This window comes from Gobio gobio (assembly GCF_949357685.1).
Source record: "Gobio gobio genome assembly, chromosome: 4".
Classification (NCBI taxonomy): domain Eukaryota; kingdom Metazoa; phylum Chordata; class Actinopteri; order Cypriniformes; family Gobionidae; genus Gobio; species Gobio gobio.
Window position 1 is genome coordinate 11574636 of NC_137100.1, and position 20048 is coordinate 11594683.

The following is a 20048-nucleotide window of genomic DNA, read 5'->3' on the forward strand; positions in this document are numbered from 1 at the left end:
ATTTAATTAAAAGGAATTCAAGATCTTTTCTGTATCTGCTGGTGGCAGGGAAATATTCTCCATTTTGAAAGAAAGTGAACAATGTTTTCAAATGAATGCTTGTTCTTCCTTTCATGCCTCGAGAGCTCAGTTGGTTCTGACAATATATGCTGATTAATGGCATGCAAGAGAGAGAGAGGTTTCCAAATGAACTGTTTCGGATGAGTCTGTGTGTTGAAATTCAAATAATGAGTAATAAATTAATATAGTGAATACATTGGCTTCAATGAGAGGATGGAGATGAGCATCTTTAACAGAAATTCTCACTATTTGGAGTGAGGTGAGATATCGACTAGCATGCAACAGTTTGTCCGATAACATATTGTACACAGCAGACATCATTGATCTCTATCTCTTGGGCTCCTAAGATTAACTTCCTAAGACTAGATGCTCAATCGATTGTTGAGAAACTTCAATACGCTGATCATAATCTGCCTGTACTGGAGAGAAATGGAGACACTTGGAGAGTAACCCTAATATTCATAGATAGTTAGACCAAGTAAAAAGCTATAGAAAACACTGTTGTAGAGTTACTGTATGAAAAGGGAGATACTTATGTTATTTGAGAACTCAATTCATCCTCATGCACTCTATTCAGATATGGAGCATGCTCTCAAAAATCAGGGGAACGATAAAACTTACTTATCATAATGACAAGGCGAAGTGAACAGAGAATCCATGGCAAATCCACTTGAACAAGAAAATGTCCCATATTCCACAAATGCTTTGCATTTAAACTGTGTACTTCACAACTTGAATCACTTCACAGGTACACAAAAAGAGTATCCATGCAGCTGAAGCCAAACTGTAGAAAAAAAATTATAGCTGCAGATCAAGCTCAGTTCAAGCTTTGAAAACCTGCTCAAAGTCTCCAAACTTGAAAGCACACGAGTAGTATCCTCTCAGTAGTAATCCAACTGTATCCAGAACCTGCTCAAAGATCTGAAAGACACTGATCACTTGTGCCTGTTGAAAGGCTCCGAAGACACCTCTTGCCCTGCAGCATGATCGGAGTGAGTTCACACACTAGCATTCGCTCACTCCATCTATTCTCTGCAGTTCCTGTTTGATTGTGACTCCTCCTAGCAGATCCCGTTCTCCTCTTACAGCCCGAGACAAAGCATAGACACCGCCCTGTCTCACCACACCTCACCCCAAACTGTAATAAACTCTTTAGCTCTCATTCACAGCCAGTGCAAAAGCTCTCCTCCCAGGACACCAGCGTGGCAGACTACAAACTACCCTATTACATTCATCTTCTCCCACTAGACGTGTCGAGGCAGACTCTGAATGTGTCTGTGTGAGGGAGAGTGTATTTGTGAGGGGGGCTGGGTTTGGGGGAGGGATGCATAGCTTGAGCGCCTTCAGGCAAAGAGTGGGGGATTAGTGGGAAGATCATTGACGAATTAGCTCTCCTCCTTTTCCCCATCCAACGGCCCCTGGAAGATACATGTGAATGGAGATGGGGGATGGGGGTGGAAGGTGGTGGGTGCTCTACCCTTCCAATCACCCAGAGAGTTCTCGCGAGCTCAGAGAAGGAAATAAACTACAGTATATATGTGGAATGATGCTCTGTGCCAAGCTACCTACTACTACAACAAATAAATGTCTGCACAAAGTGCAGCAAAATATAATTAAGAAACATTTCTTAACAATGCATTCCTCAGCTGGAATGCAACTTATTGAGTACCACTTTCTGTGAAGCAAATTACGTCTTTGAGACTTCTTTTAAGAGAGGTTCCCTCTGCTCCATTACATGTCTGACGTTCATCATTGTGCCCATTCAGCGGAAAGTTTCAGATTATAAAAGCCCACAGATTGGGTTTCACTCACACTCATAGGTTTGAACACCTTTTGGTGTGGCTGTGGCCTGTAGAAACAGATATGAATACCTCTTAAAGGGATGAGCTAATGCCTCTGAAAGCCAATCCATTACAAACACATTAAGCACCAAAGAGCTAGTTTTCCAGACACAGGCAGTCTAATGTATATATGGTTTCAATAGCTTCATCAGATTATGTGTTTCCAGTGTCCCCAGGGATACACAGTATGAGAGGTCACAGATTCTAATACATCACGCCCATCATTGCATAAACTCTGCACTGTCAAAGAGAAGGCACATATGGGACTACAACATGACACCAAAAGCCCCCCCCAAATCCCTCCTCCCAACCCCACTAATAGACCTCAGGGTGTAGTGGAGTGGCGGCTGCTGTTGCTGAACTCAGTAACAGGATACACATCTGTTTGTCAATGACTGTGGCTCGATACAATCCTGAGGGCTTTCTGTAGCTTTTAAGCTGCAGCCTTATGAGAGATAATGGAATCGTCATGTGTAATACGCCTTTGAAATGCACTGTTTAATAGAAGTCGCCATTGCTGTCATTTTTTTCTCTGTAATCCCACACTTATTTTTGACTCTTGGGCAATGTAAGGTGCTGGAAGGAAAATAAGAAATTCCCCACAAGCATGTCGGTTTCCTTTGAAATAATCTGTCTAGTGGGGCAATTGCTCTGGGAAATAATCCATGCAGCTTTTTCTTAGAAAAAAATGTGACAACAATAAGCATTAGAAAAGAAGTCCCCCACCCACATGCACCACACAGACATTACGAAAGTGTGCATAACCTACGATTGCAATCTTAATGTTGTCATTTGTTTCAGAGTCTGTTAAAGTTTGAAAATGCTTCAATGGCATGGTGTATTATTTCCCGGTTTGAATTACCAAACAAATTGAACAGAGTGGTGTGTTAATTAATGAGCTGTACCTCAGAAACATCTCTATAAAGAGACACGAGAAGTGCTAGTGGAATTGTTCCATTTGAATTATTGCATTCAAGTGTACCCAAAGGAAATGCGCAGAGAGGAAATTGAATGAAGAAGAGGTTGTGAGAATACAAAATGTGACATGTGATCAAAGATTGGGGATGATGCAATTTGAAAGGTAAATCACTACAAGGTAGACAAGGAGAATGCAACATTTGATTTGCAAAAACAAAAATTAGCATAATTCCATGATTGATCCAGTCACATCTGTTAAACTGAGGAAATATTTCAATTCATAAAGAGAAGAAGCATTCTAAGTAGGGGTACAATAGCTAGAAATACAATAGCAATAAATGTTGATTATTCCCTTTGAAATTGTAATGAATTAACTTTGTTTTCATTTTTAAAGGTGCAGTGTGTAATATTTATGAGGATCTATTGACAGAAATGCAATATAATATACATTATTATGTTTTCAGTGGAGTATAAAGAACTTACATAATGAACCGTTATGTTTTTATTACCTTAGAATGAGCCATTTCTATCTACATACACCGTGGGTCCCCTTACAGTTAAGTCACCATTTTGCGGCATCATGTTTCTACAGTAGCCCTAAAAGGACAACCTGCTCTCCAGAGCGCTAGCTACCCTCTGCTGTCTCAGACGACGACATCTTTGTCTTGTGTCGGCCACCGTAGCTTCTCTATTTGCTTCGAAAGGGAAGGGTGAGCGGTAGGCAGTTACAAAATCGCAACCTCACCACTAGATGCCGCAAACATTTACACAGTACACATTTAAATAAAATTTACATGAATTGACTTATTTTGTTAGGGGCAACTGTGCCATATTCTTTACATAGTCTACACATACTAAAAAAAGGGAGAGAACTGTGTTCTTGGATAAACATATCGCTGTTTCATGCGTAAAAACGAAGACATTGCCTGAACTTCACACCGGCCTTCTTGAAGTGTGAAAAACAAAACTGTTCATCAAATGTTGCATATATTGTTTATAGAAAGTGAGCTACATGATCAGAATGCCCCCATCACACTATATAAGCACTGAAGCTGCCACTGCAAACTAAAGTGAAATATAATCCATTTATTTGTCTATCTATATCTGTGGATGAGACTGCTGAAAACTCATAAGGTGTTTATTGTTATTGACAGGTCTATAGAGTAACTTAAACACCTCTTATTTGCATTCATGAGTCTGCAGTTACAAAACGAAATCGATAATTTTTTTTTTGTAAATTGAACATTTTGATGCAATCTCATTTAAGTAGACCTAAATGGCATGCTGTAACTCTCAGTTTAATATTTAGTTAAACACAGCTGCAGTCATCATAATCTTGATTATTTGATTAAATGTGCAGCCCTTCACAGTTTTACTAAGGTTGTACTTTATGTAAGTATTCACACCCTACTGCATCTCATGAGTTCAGCAGCATTCATCAGATATGCCAAATAAAGAATTCATTAATTCACCAAAAATACAATAGGAATTTATAACCATATGAGCTCTGAAGCGTCCACCAAACCTTTTTATCCAAGGCTATGCTAACGAGCCTGTCAGTCGCTTTGATTCAGAGGCTAGTGAATGAACTCTGGCTTGAGTTAGCATGACAAGCAACAGTTGCAAATGAAGTGATTTACATAAGAAACAGGCGCTCAGACTGTTAGCATCACGTCAGGCCTTGGCGTATCACAAATAGTGACTACCATTGCATTGCATTCCCTTCATTATAGCACTATGGTTTCTGTTTTCTCTGAAAAGAAAGTGCTGAAAGGAAATGTTCAGAGGGAAATGGGCTTTCAGATATGCCAACTCTAAACCGCTGACCATATTTTGCCATTATTTCAGCATTCAATACCATGAGGCCTAATGTATTTGCTCCGCCTTGCACCACTTGCCCTTGTCTGTCCTACAAGTGCCTTTTGCTATGAGTGGATGAAAACTGACTTAATAACAGAACTCGTGAGATACTGAGCAGAGAGCGGATTGCTAATGCGGTGCCATTGCTTTGCTGCAAAGTCATTTATGGTAGAATTAAATGAAAGGGAATGAGGAGATTTGTCATTAAGAGTTTGACAGGATATAAATCAGAATCCAGTGAATTCGGATGGTAAGGCGCATTGCCACAAATTCAGATTATGAAATATTTAATTGCCTAATTATAGTAACGAAGCAAAATAATGATTCTATGCACAGAAGAGAAAAAAGTAGCCTTGTTTCCAGAAGCAGTGAAAAAGACATTGTTTGAACATTTGAACATGTATGGCATGACTCAAAAATCCTGTCCAAAGAAAGATAATAATGTTTGTATGAACTAACAAAATTATTGTATAACCATATATATTATTTTATAGATCCATAAAAACACTGATTCACATGCTGATGCATTGTTTAGCATTGTAATGTGGTTTGCCTGGCAAACTCATGAATCAGAGTACATGTAATAAGATGTGTCTGAAGTGTATTTATACCTGCCCACAAATACACACACAGACACACGCACACACACACAAGTAGTTTTGCTAACTGCATTGATTGTACTTTAGAAGACTGTTTAATGAGCCTGAAAACAAAAACAATAGGGAAGGGCCCATTCCACTGGGAATACTAATGAGTGTATTGACTGAGAAGGTGTCTGCGTATTTTGATAAATGATTATAAGTATGAAGCACATTGCTTTCACCTTCATAAGCAATACAGTCTGTAGCATCTCCAGTGCTCAGACCAGATACTAAATATCTGGAAAGGGGTTTGAAAGTATTTCAAAAGAGCTTTCAATTATCTTTATTAACAATTATGATTATTATTGTTTCAAATATGTGGATTCCACATTTTAAGTCTCAGTAGAATATTATATAAATTGGATAAAAGTGTATGTACACAACCGGCTTGCTCGGAATCATTGCCCACAGAATCCCACAGGGAGGTTCTGCATAATTTAAACAGCAGTCATTCACAAAGTTGTACATATTCACCCATCATTTAACAGATATTTTGGCTAATTTGATTATAAGAGTGCAGTATTCTCAGCTCTGTTTAACACCTTTTTCTATTCCCATTTGTGTTTTTACATTCTGTAGATCTTCCCCCACAATCAGTAGAGAAAATGTGAAAAATGACACACCGATTTGGGGCTTTGGTTAAACAACGAAATTTTAACGAAAAGGCATTCAAAAATGCTAACCAGCTGTCAGTTTTCTTACCATATACAGTGAAAAACTATTTTTACAGAACAATTATTTACTGAACAATACATATATATTTTTACAAATATAAAAAGAATGATTTACCACATAATTAACAGCAAAACCAGGTTTGAAGCAAAAGATACCGAACCTAAAGGCATATGGATACTTTCAAAACCTGATTGGTCAGCTTTTTTTTGATGTATTGCCTATTTTGAGACAGAACTTACCGAACATCCAAAACAATGCTGTGTACGGGGATAAACTGCGCTTGTTGTGCGTGCATAGCCTGCATATGATGGTATTTTAACCAGCTGAGAACTCACAGCAGCTGGAATCCCTCCATCACACACACAAACATAAATGAAGATCTGCTGCAAGGAGACACGGTTCTGATACATGTACTGAACTGTGATGGGCAACATCGCAGCTACTAATATGGGTGAGCATTCTGTCGTCTTTAGGGTCTCATCTTCCTGTTTTTGGGTTCGTTTACATCAGGCATTCTCAACCCTGGTCCTCGAGGCCCACTGTCCTGCAGAGTTTAGCTCCAACCCTAATCAAACACACCTAAAATAGCTAATTAAGCTCTTCAGGATCATAGATATACATAATAAAGGCTAGATGTCTCGTCCGCGCTGCTGGTCAATGCAGGTCGACGTACGCACCTGGCGGCCATCTTGTCACAGTCAGCTCGCTCACTCGTAACATTGTGTTTTAATGGTGCATGTACTTTTTAACCCTCTGATGCTCTTCGGTCATTTCTGACCGGAAAATTTTCTGTTTTGAAATGTTAAAAATCACAGCTTCATCGGAATGATATGAAACTTGGTGACTTTTCTTGCATTAGGTATGTAAACACACAAAAAAATTGGGGTCATGATTCGAGCATGCTAATTGGTCGTAAAAAAAAGTAGCGTTCATTGTCTTCGGTCATAAATGACCGACCAAAGGAAATGAATGGGAAATCGGCAAAAACACAAAAATTCACTGAATATTTGTGTGTACAATCTACAAATTGGCCACAATGCTGAAAAAAAGTACACAGCAGTAAAGGGGTGACACTCTAAAACATTGTGTATGTGTCAATATCACACTGTTGCACACACGTACACTTATACACACACACACCTATGAAAAACTGAGCCTATGAACCACATTTTGAATTTAAATCACAGCTTCATCGGAAAAATATGAAACTTGGTGACTTATCTAGCATTAGGTATGTTAACAAACAAAAAAAGGGCATGATTCAAGCATGCTAAGTGGTCGTAAAAAAAATACTCCCACTTGTGCTCTTCGGTCAAAAATGACACCATAAGAAATGAATGGAAAATCTGCAAAAACACAAATTCACAGAAGAAATCTATATTTCTAACAAACAAAAAAATATCTAAAAATTTATAATAAATAGTCTTTGAGATTTTTAAATATATATTCAAATCCATCAAAAAAAATCATTAAATGTGTTCAAAAGAGAACTAGGGAATTCTCAAGCCTCTCCATTGAGACCTCTAGTGATTACACCCATGGTTGCATGATTTCTTAAATAATTCCAAAAGAGGGCGCTAATTTGCCTTCAAAAACAAATATTTTGAAGGCCTAGTCTCTATTTTAACCTGAAATACTGCAATTATAAAAATAAAAAAAAGTAAATTACAATTGTTTTTTTATATATAATTTTCAATGGCAAAAATAGACCATAAATATTGCATAAATATTAAAACATACCATCAAATCATCTCAAAATACAAAATTTAAAAGAAAAAATATTATTGAAGAAAAATAAATTGTATTGGTTTTACTGGGGTGGAGGAAGATTCAGTTTTAGGTGTCCGGTCACTTATGACCGGGAAGACAGCCAATGCATCCCCTAAACGAAGAGCACCAGAGGGTTAAATAACCATAACTTGCTCAATTCTCTACTGATATTCAAACTGCTTGGTTTGTTATAAACGCCAGACATGTAGTTATGACACTGAATACTTATGAATAATTATTCATAATTTGTTCAAGCATCCAGAATTATAGCCACATTAATAATGTTTGTAAGAAACCATTTGTAAATCCGTCAAGATTTCAGCGAGATAAGAGTATTTGTGTTCGTGCAGATCACTCACCTTACAGCAGGTACCACAGAGCCCGCCAGAAAGCTTGCCTGTGACAAGATGACCTCCAGTGATGGCGTTAGAGACTCCATCGTAAAACATCTAGCCTTTGTTATATATATATATGTTCAGGATTACTAGAAAGCTACAGGCAGGTGAGTTTGATCAAGGTTGGAGCTAAACTCTGTAGGACAGTGGGCCTCGAGGACCAGGGTTGAGAACCCCTGGTTTACATGTCTTTGGTCCGTGTTGCGTTCATATTTCATTCGAACCGCACCAGAGTTTGTTTGGAAGCGGACCGAGAACAATCTTTTCAGCGGTCTCGGTCCACTTGTTTGGTGCGCACCAGGGTTCGTATGGCAGTGTTCACACGTTCAAATGAACCGCACTAACAAAGTTATCGCACCAGGGTTCCTTTTAATCTAACCAAACATGCCAAGTGTAAAAGACAATGCCGATCAAGATCAATAAAAAGCATTAGAAAATAAGTACAGTGAATATTCCTTTCATGCCGACTTGAAAGCTTTAGATGGAAAATAGCACATCTCCCTACAGGGATTTATGCACATTTTACATGAAATTTAATGCCTGAAGCATTGTCATCAAATGTTTTCATTAGCCATGACTAGTACATCACATGGGAAAAGTATGTTTGTCTCTCACAAGTGTCTCTCACAATTTTGTTATCACCTGCATGGTAAAAGACCCTAAAATCAGATGTGGAAAGTAACAAATTACAAATACTTTTGTTACAGTACTTGAGAACATCAGATGCACGTAAAAGTGTAGTTAGTTACTATAGAAATGCTGGACTCCTACCTCACTTTTTTTTTTTTTTGGACTGACACCTTTCTTTTTTTTAATACCTAATTTCTTTGATCAAGCCTCTCACTTACCCTTCTTTACCTTTGCCCTTAAAAAAAAAAAAATTCAAATGATGGACTCCAAAATCACTATATATAAAGTCAGTCTTGTTTGAAACAGCTTCCTTCTGTGGTCGGTCACATGTTGCTTCTTATCACAGAACGAGACAGAACATATACTATTTAATAAAATTATATCATTATAAACATATACATCATTCTTCTGAAAATACCAACCCGATCTCCCGGCAATTAGTACGTATTTTACAAGGTGGCTAATTCGTACAAATTTTTATGACCTCATTCGTACGAATTTGTTAGATTTTTTGCTAAAACGTACGGATTTGACGAGTTGCTCAATTCGTATCATTTCGTACGAATGACCTACGCCTAACCCCGCCCCTAAACCTACCCGTCACTGCGGTTCAGACAAATTGAACGAATTCATACACGTGAGGTCACACGAATTCGTAAAAAAATTCGTAAAAATTAGCCACCTCGTACAAATACGTACAAATTGGTCGTGATCTGACACGCATCCCATTTTCTCAACTCTTATGTCCATTTAAGACTGTGCTTGCGAGTATAATCAACGAAACATTTTGGCATGGTTATTTTTAATGCGTTAAACTGAAATACATAATTTCGACAATTTCAATTAATTTTGACAGCACTAATAAATAGTAAACTATAAGTATGTTCACTTACAGAAAACTTACAAGTATATTTCCAGTATAAAACTACTAAACTAGTAGTTTACTGAGTGTATATTTCAAAGTGTACATTCATAAACAAAAAAAATGTGTTACAAGAACTTGACTAGTAAACTATGAGTATACCTATAAGTTCACTTGTATAGTTGCAGTACAAAAAAAAAAACTTAGTTGTAAACTAAATGTGCACTTAAAGTATACTTAAAACTATACTTTTATACACTAAAAGGGGACCAATTTAGTCCAAAGTAGTATTGAAACATTACTGAAACAGTGTGGTATGATTTTCCAACAAACGACAACAAACTCTGACGTAATCTGACCCGGACACGAACCATTGCCATGACGATGAGACAAGTCCCTTGTGCGTAGGTGCTGGGCCTGCTTAGTAAATTATCCTTGTAGTGAAAATGGCAGGTTTCTGAACAAATCAGAAGACAATTCTAGAGAAAGAGCAAAGAGATTCACAAGAGCACACTGGACAAAGTTTGAGTGCGCACGCGTAAAATCTGAGCGAGAGCAGAGACATATTTGAAAGCACGCGTCCAGTTAGTTTTGAAAGAAAACCGCCTGCTAGCAGAGAGATTTGTTACATGGATGCACTTTTGTGTTACAATAATGGGCTTGCGACATTTGACACCATATAAACGGCCTCAAACGAACTATAAAACGAGAAGAAAGCTACAATCTTTTCTTTTTATTGGTTAAAATGAATGGAGAATATCTCGTGTTTTTCCGTGGGTGTTCAACCATTTCCGTGGGTACTCGAGTTTGTCAGTGTCTGTTGGGGCAGTGTGACCATGACAGTTATTTTTCTTATAAATCCAACGGCTAACTTGTTTGTCTGTGTTTGTTGGCATTTGTGCGGTGTGAATTGGCCTTTACAAGCATACTTCTAGTACATATTAGTATACTTACTACATAAAGTATACTTGAACTTTACCAAGTACACTCAATAAAATAAAAATAAAATAAAAAGGGCACCCCTGCCAAGTCACCCTAACAACCAGCTCGAGGTTTTGAAACAGTACTTATGATGAACAAGTAAAGCTAGAAGTGAAAATCCTGCAATATCTCCAGATGTTCTATCCGTGAGACCATCGATTGCAGCAGATTAAGACCCAAGTCTGCCGTACAAGAACACTATTCATTAACCTTTGCACTGCAATATTTCAGTTTTCCTTCAAGAAATGCTAGTGGCCTTTCATTGGAATGACTCCACTAAGCTGGCAAGGATTTGAAGATGAACACCCTCCCCGTCCCTGAAAAACCGCTTATTGACAATAGTAAATACAATAAACCGTAAAACCTTAAGCCTTGAATATTGCTGATGAATTTGAAAAGATTGTGATCTTGGCCGGTCAGCTGTTGCAATGCGCAGGGCGACACTGCTCCTCATAAGCTAAGATTGCACTTATTCAAATGTAATAGTGATTTATGGCAAATGCGAACATTAAAGTTTAATTTATAGGTCACAGCTAGATCAGAGCCGGATTAAACAACAGAATATTATAGGCACTATTACTGCTTGTGTTATAAAACAGACATTTTTACTGCACAGGACCCTTTTCATTGTCTTGTCTCATGCTCATGTGACAAGTTCATTTAAATCATTACTGATTAGCCACTGGATACAAACATTGGCGTGACATGCACGAGATGCTCAGGAAATTGATGTGACATGTCTTGTGCGTCAACTGCGCCACTCAAGCTGTCATCAAACTCTTTCATGCATGACTGTCACCAAAGTGCCTCTATATTTCCGTGTGTTTGGAGGCACAATGCAAAAGTTTAATGAATGCATAAGAATCATCCTCAGGTAGGTCGTACATCCTGATGTACGTCTTTTGCCATCACTAAGCTCTTTAGGATCACTTTAATAATCACTGAGTAATATTTTCACATGATTAGGGGGGACCTTTGGTGACATTTCAAAATGTCCACTGACCCCACTGGCAGAACTAGGAGATTTCATACTTAGATTATTGTGAATAAATTACTTTCATTTTGGTTTGTTCTTGACACAAAGATATTGTATGATTTCAGAAGACTATCCATAGCGCATGAACCAAATGGACCATTTGATACTTTTATGATGCATGTTTTTTTGAAGCTTGAAAGTTCTAGTCCAAGGTTCCATTTTTTTGTGTGGAAAAAACAACATTGACATTCTATAAAATATTTTCCTTTGTGTTCCATAGAAGACAGCATACAGGTTTGGAATGAGTATTTTATAAAAGTATATTATAATATAATAAGTAACCATTAAAAAATGTTTAACACCATTTATTGTTCTAACGTAATGTTAATTTCTATTTATTCTAATACATTATCAACCAAGTTGCATAAATTAACTATATATATAAGGTATATATAAACTAGACCTGGTACCTGCATTAATCAATGTTGTAAAATTGTTGTAATTTTTCATACAAATTTCAGTTTTACATTATAATTTTCCACTCTCTCTATGACCCTTTAAAACCTCTTTATGTAAATGATCTATGATAGGCTAATTGCTTTGCATGTGAAATGAATTATAACTCCCCCGCCAAGCTTTTGTATACTGAACGGACATATATGATATAATGTGGGTGAGCTTTACATTGTGAACACGAGAACGAGCAAAGAAAATCCAATTTACATGATATGTCCTTTTTAATTACAGCATGTATTATACATTTTAAATACATTAGTATGTAGTGAGGTAATGAAACTGTATACTTAATTTGTAGAACACTGTGAAATTACACATTAATATTGTTATTGCTTTTTTTAATGATAATGTGATTCAGGTTGCACTGAATTTTCCTATAAAATGGCTCTAATGAAGCGTGCTTTATGAGAAAGAGCGCAGTACATTACGACAGCAGTGCAGTCCGTTATGAATGTTCAACAGGTGTTTACTATTTTTCGACACAGCACAATCAGATGATAGACATCAGTATTGATGGGATATCTATAGCCTGGAGCTTAAGCGGTCCTGTCAATAGATTGCTACCTGCTGACAGTTCCCCGGAGAGAATAGAGCTGTAGATGCAGCCTTGAGTTGACAGGGGCCATCGATATCACAGTGCCTGAGAAGTCACTACCTCAGCTTCAATGGCCGCACATTTAGACCATTATCACTGACCTCCATATATGACAGTTTTACTTACTCAGCTAACTGCTCAGATTGTGCTACCTCCCATAAAAACGTAGGTAGCACAACTTGATAGCGAAAAATGCTATCAAATTCATGTGGTTTGGGGATTTATTAACGTCCATACCAACCCCTACCCTAAATAAAATAATGCAAATATAGGGCCAAATTTACTAAACAGGGCAAATTAGCGTGAGAGTGCAGTTAAAAAAAAACTCAGATGGGAATGGAAAGTTAAAATAAAGAATACGGATCATTTCCATAATGACTAATGCAATCTAACAGTTAATGTCTGGTTTAAGACATGTTTTTTTTGGCCGGTAAATAATGGCACGTGCTGCGTAACACGAGGATGAACCTCATTGGCTCTTATGGAAGCTCAAACGTGCAGCGGAACACGAGGATGAACCTCATTGGCTCTTGTGGAAGCTCAAATGTGCTGCGTTACACAGGAATGAACCTCACTGGTTCTTGCAGAAGCTCAAATGTGCTGCGTAACACGAAAATCAACCTCATTGGCTCTTGCGGAAGCTCAAACGTGCTGGGTAACACATGAGAATGAACCTCATTGGTTCTTGTAGAAGCTCAAACGTGCTGCGTAACACATGAGAATTAACCTCATTGGCTCTTGCGGAAGCTCAAACATGCTGGGTAACACATGAGAATGATGAAACGTGCTGCGTAACACACTAGAATGAACCTCATTGGTTCTCATACGTCAAGCAAGCATGCTTGAGCCACAACTGTTGTGTGCGTTAATGAATATTAATATGTGAATAAAAGCCTAAATTCAAACCACTCAATTCATATGGATTAGTTTTACAATCTCTTTATGAACTTTTTGAAGCATCAAAGGGGTAGTTGCGTAGCTGTCAATGGAGGGACAAATTTAATCAAAAACATCTTCATTTGTATTCTGAAGATGAACACAAGTCTTACGGTTTTGAAATGACACAAGGGTGAGTAATTAATGACAGAATATTCATTTTTAGGTGAACTATCCCTTTAATGCCTTTTGCTGAATACAAGTATTTATTAAAAAAGGGGGGGGAAATCTTAATGAATCTTAATGAATCTTAACAGAAGAAAGAAGGGTTTGGAACGACATGAGGGTGAGTAAATGATGACAGAATTTTTTGGCTGAACTATCAATATCATATATTAAGTCAGTAGATATCCACATGAACATTATGATTTTTTTTTTTCTTTGAAAAATACAAAACATACTGCTCTTGTATGGCCAACAATTCTTATCACAAACACTACAGGCATTCTTGAACCGCGGTTGTATGTGATTCTTGGCCGGAATAAGCTGCAACGAGGACAAGACTTTATGCCATAAGTCAAAAGTCTAATTAGCAGCCAACATAAAGAGAATCACAGCCAGGTCAGGTCATAATACCACCAGCTAGAGTCATGTTCAGGTCAGGTAGGGCCTTTTAAGGACATGTGAAACCACTGAAGTCATTTTCAAAGGGAATGTTTATGAAAGCATTAGAAATGAGGGCATGCTATTAGGTCAGGACATATTCAACCTGTTGCACAATGCTTTCAACTCAGAGTTGTCATGCTTCAGATTGGACCGATAAAAGGAAACAATGCCTAGTCAATGGTTAGCGATGATTTCTTGATCTCTCTTGCGAGAGCTGGCAGATAAAAGGAAACAAGCCATTTCTATTAAATATTCAAGAAACTCTCACAAGCCGAGCATATGATTTATTGATTGCAAAAGCGGAACAATAGAGAGCAACTTTTTTAAAAGCTCCTTGCAGTGAAGGCAACTTTTTTTTGTGTGTAAGAAAAGCTACCAGGACCTCTCTAAAGTCATTTGAACGCTTAGCTTGGTTGTATTGGGTTAAAACCATTCACAATACGCTAATGGACTGCCCTGGGAACTTTCCTTAAAGCTAGCACCAAGGTTAGCCTTCTTTCAAAACAATCCTTCAGGGGAGATATTAAATCCACCCAGAGACTGGAGAAATAGGCTGAGAGGGGGGAAAAGCTGAAACAGCAATTTGTTTTTTAAATCAAGCAGAGGCTTGGGAATACGGGACGTTCAGGATCACCATACAACAAGCGCCTTTACAAAGTGGGTGTTTTATGCTATGTTGGGCTTTTGCGCCTTAATAGGCCACAGTAGAGAAGTCGTTTGTACTGCCGCTTTGCAGTCCATTGCATTCTGGCCTATCTATGCATTTACACAAGCCACATAGGCTGTTGTAAAGGCCAGTGTCCATGTGCGGTTAAGGCTGTGGTACCCCACCAGCATACACAAGCTTTGTGTGATCTAATTTATGGACTCTAGCCTACAGCTGTCTTCCCAATCTCTGTCCCCGGTGGCATGATAATAAAGGTAAAACAAAAAGAAATAGTGTATATGTTGTTAAAATGCTGCCTTTCAATGTTTTTTACTCTGTGAATGGGAATTATTTTTCTTAATTGAATCTAAAATGTATCCACATACACATTTATAATAATTTTTATCTTTATAAAATTATATTTTTTATTCTTTTACTATTTATATTTAAATGTTTTATTTTAGAAAAAAATATAAAATAAACACTTTTATTGTTTGTGTTTTGTGCCAATTATAATTGAGATATACATGACAATTGTCGTAATTTTCTCCTTTTTCTGTGCCTTAAAATTGATTTCATCATCAAGGCCTTTTGCAGCGCAAGCGCCTATCTAAATGGTGTCTAACATGCCGCCTTTCTGTGCAAATGCTTGTGTAAGCATGGCAAGACAAAATCTGTCAGTGCAGACCGCCAAGCTGCCCGGTCTTCCGCAAGGTGATGCCATTGGTCAGGGTTGATGTTAAAGACATTCATGTCCCGCTTGACGACATCCTTAAAGCGGAGCTTGGGTCGGCCACGAGGGCGATGTCCCACAGCTACCTCCCAATGGAAGATGGACTTTGGAAGACGTTCATCCGGCATACGCTATACATGGCCGATCCATCAACGATGTCTCCTCCGGATCGTGGTATACATGTCACTCATTTTCATGATGCATCTGCATGCCTGCCATATTGACATGTTTAACATTCTCATTGTTTTTGCTTAACTGAATACACAATGTTAGCCAACAGCATGCTTTTTATTGTCTTAGGGTGGGTTGCACCAACCAGGGTTAAATTAAACCCAGTTTAGAGCTAGTCTAGGATCTGTTGATTTAGGCTTTATTTTAAATCGAGTTGTGTTGCACCACTTAAATTTTAAACCACAAATCGGGGATTAGAATTTAACCTGCGATTAAAACCTCCATTTACAATAAATGTTCGCCCCCATGATGGATTCACCATTGACAGCAACAATACTACACTCTAAAAAAAATGGTGCTATCTATCTATCTATCTATCTATCTATCTATCTATCTATCTATCTATCTATCTATCTATCTATCTATCTATCTATCTATCTATCTATCTATCTATCTATCTATCTATCTATCTATCTATCTATCTATCTATCTATCCATCCATCCATCCATCCATCCATCCATCCATCCATCCATCCATCCATCCATCCATCCATCCATCCATCCATCCATCCATCCATCCATCCATCCATCCATCTGGTTCTTACCGATTCAGGTAGAAAGTTTTGCCCCTTGCAGTATATCAAAACTACTGAGCTGATGCAAAGGATTCATGACTGAATGCTTATATATTCGTTGATTTCTTCATCTGAGTAAAACTAAACCACAGGGCGGTGTAACTACACCATCTTTTTAGCCTCTTCCCACTACAATCACTGTTTAAGTCCCTACAGTGCATATGTGCAGGTTCACACAGTAAAGTGATATGCCAGCTTCAATTTTAAAGCGGCCGGTCACAAGTGCTCCTAAATCCGCTGTGGATTGGCTCAGGATCTTAATGGGTTTAAAACACTTGGTGGCGGTGAACATACATATAACCCTTTCAGACTTTGTCTCGGTTGGGGAGATTGGTTGTTTTCCCATGGTTTACTTATGATATGCAATATGTGACACTAATTGGGATCCTGTGGATCTGTACAGGACAATGTTTTTAAGTGTGCACTTGAGGCAACTGTAACTGTCCTTATGAAAATGGACTGCTATGTTTGATGATTTTGTGCTTGCTTTAGCTGTCTGACAAACAAAAATGTTCTGACAGGCTGGTAAATTTGTGTAAGGGATCCATCTTGCCCTTGAAATGCAGGCAGGTTGCTAGAATCATTAGCATGAGTACTTGAGAGGTGCTTTGTTGTGCTAATTTCATGAAGATTGAAACACTCCCCTGAGATTTAAAGCATACTGCAAAAGAAGTAAATACTTGGTACTAGGTTGTCCATTTTCTATTGAAAACACAACATTTGTTAATTTTATTTATTTTTTATTTAAATGTTTTACTTTTGTGTATACAATCGAGTACTTACTGCTGTTAGCAGTCCTGTTTTGAGAATAAATCACCAGTGGGCTGAATTAAACCACATGGAGTGAGATATCCAGCATTATACAGACAATCAAATCATTCAAATAATTTCTGCACATGCTGACTGATGTCTTTGAGAATGCATTGTGCCTTGCTGTTTTTGAGCATCTTGCGCCACGAGTGCTGAGCTTTTAGGATGCCTTGTCAAATTAAACATACACTGGATTGCATTCCATCTAGGTTTTTTGAACTTTCAAAAAAAAGATTATTAGAATTTCCTGCACTGCTTGGATGGTATGGAAATCCCCTGAATATTCATATGGTACAGGGGGCAAATTAATTACTTAAGTTTGAACACTTATGTGCGATGTCTGTCTCACTCAAACATACACTCACACTCTCAGTTAGATCTATAAAGATATGCAAATAGAGATATGTGTGTATATGTACGTATGAAAAATTATATACAGAGATATACATATATTTAAATGTAACAGTTTAACCTTCAATAACAGTGCTGTGTCGTCACGCTGTTGCTTAAAAGTAACATTTTCAGTAAATTATCCAAAAACCATTAGGCCAGTGTTATATATTTTGTTCAGTTGAGTTCTTACAATATCCCAAATGTTTCCAACTATTTGTAAATGGTGAGAAAACTGCCATTTTAACCAAGGAACTGGGACGTGTGAGGAAGTCGTCTGTCAATTGCGTCATATTTGCGTTACCCTCTGGTCTTTTTTTTATTTTGCAGAAACGCTTTGTTCTTACTGCAGTGTGCGACAAGTGTCATAGCAGCCGCCGAGCGAACGCACAGAGTAACGTCATAACATCATAACATAATTTTCAACACACTCAAATGTATCTAATATGATAAACAGAGCTGCGTTACCTAATACTCATGACCAGAAAAGCGGAAATGGCGCTGACGACTGTGGCATAATAAAAGTCCCGCTGCTCACACCTCGTGTGTTGCGTTCATCTTATTAACAATCGCTCCAGCGGTCTTGCTCAGCTCCCACAACACTCGGTCCTGCTCTGCTTCATACTACAGTAACGTTAATAATCGCATCCATGAACATGATTTCTGCCCGAGTCCTATCCCGATTCTTTTCCAATGGCTGTGAGGTGAAGACCACATGTCCCAAGATTCTGCGCTCAAACTTGGCGTCATCAAACTACGCTTTTGTTTTGAATAGGCGACCTCTAGCGGACAGAAAAGTTACATAGTGCACCTTTAATAATTAGTAGTTTGCATTACAACAAAATGCCAATATGAGCAAGAAATCATAGATACTTATGATTACAGATACTAATGATTTCTCACTGGAGCAGTTTTGTGCTTGCTAGTATGTCACAATGTTTGATAGTAACAGCAGAACTATTCATAACTGTTTAAAATTATGTAACTTAATTTAACTGTTTAATTTATGCACTTTTACAAATTCTTGGTTTTGTTTTTGGGTCTACAAGAATAGGTTTTCAGGCTTGAATGATCAAAAAAACATTCTTTTTCACATATTTTACATTGTTGCAGCACCTCTGTCTCTATGAAGTCCCTCCTTTCGAAAAGCATAATGTGCTCTGATTGGTCGGCTGGATTAGTGTGTTGTGATTGGTCATCCGCTTTGATCATGTTTTTGGAAATGTCACAGCCCTTACCATAACTGCAAGTTTCAACACACCACTAATGCAACTCAACCAGATGCCACCCCTTTTTTGCAAATGCCTTGGGCGGGAATTATTTAAATGAGGGATATTGTGACATATTCATTCACAAAAGAAAACGTCTCGGTTACGTATGTAACCCTCGTTCCCTGAGGAGGGAACGGAGACGTACGTTAGTGACTAACGAATGGGGTTTCGCTTAGAAGCCAATCATCTTCGAGTATTCAACAGCGCCCAATGGCAGTGCCAATGCCATGGGCATGCGGAATTTGCATGCGTAACTCCGCCCCACCTCGTGGGTATATAAGGAAGTACGCTGGCAACATCGCATTATGTTACTGCTGCAGGAGCCAAGACTGAACTCCGCGTTCCAGGCAGCACAGCTGACGTGGCAAGGAAACGTACGTCTCCGTTCCCTCCTCAGGGAACGAGGGTTACATACGTAACCGAGACGTTCCCTTTCGTTCAGTCACTACGACGTACGTTAGTGACTAACGAATGGGGGATCCTATACAACAACGCCACTCAGCTGTCATCCAGTGCCCTGCGTAAGTGTGAGTACCCTGTCGTAAGACTAGTACGGACGAAGGACTCCCACTTATCACAGGATTACCAAGGTACACTGGGAAGCATATCCCAGTGAGGAAATGCCAAGATGCCTACCCGTGGGGAGGACTTAGAGAATACACATATGACCCGCTAAGGGCTGCATATGGAAGATCTCTAGGGTACCAGCCGAAGGTGGATTTTTAACCCTAGGGGCGGCAGGGACTTGCCAAGGGAAAGACACCTGCTCGCTGAGGAGGCTTACGGTGGAAATACTCGTGTGGGGGTCGCCGGAGGGGAACCATGCACACGGAGCACCTGGCCGGACATGAGGGTCTGGGCTCGAAAGGGCAGACTGAACTGATGTCGGCGTAAGCAGTGCTGGAGGAGCTCAGGGCTCTCGGGGAGCTCACCTGAGGAAAATATCGCACGTATCCAGTCCTGGGAGTGGAATGGCGAGCAAGCGAAGACACCTGAGCCTGGTCCATTACCGGCCACCCGTAGGGGCGAGTACATAGTCGGACACTGGCTCCACTCGGAGATTGTAGAATCTGGCGAATGTGTTGGGTGTCGCCCAGCCTGCAGCTCTGCAGATGTCTGTTAGCGAGGCG

The 20048-nt window shown here is 38.8% G+C and overlaps 1 protein-coding gene across 2 annotated transcripts in view; it reads right to left on the reverse strand.

Moving 5' to 3' along the window:
* The window catches only part of tmem132e (transmembrane protein 132E), a 541290-nt gene that overhangs the window by 129446 nt on the left and 391796 nt on the right, over positions 1 to 20048 (reverse strand). The window contains exon 1 of one of the 2 annotated variants that reach the window (XM_079815981.1): positions 682 to 1118. The exons of the other annotated variant lie outside the window; for it this stretch is intronic. Within the exon in view, the coding sequence (XP_079672107.1) occupies positions 682 to 751 (70 nt within the window). The 5' untranslated portion in view covers positions 752 to 1118. Of the gene's footprint in view, positions 1 to 681; positions 1119 to 20048 lie in introns of those variants that run through there. 2 annotated transcript variants of the gene reach the window in all.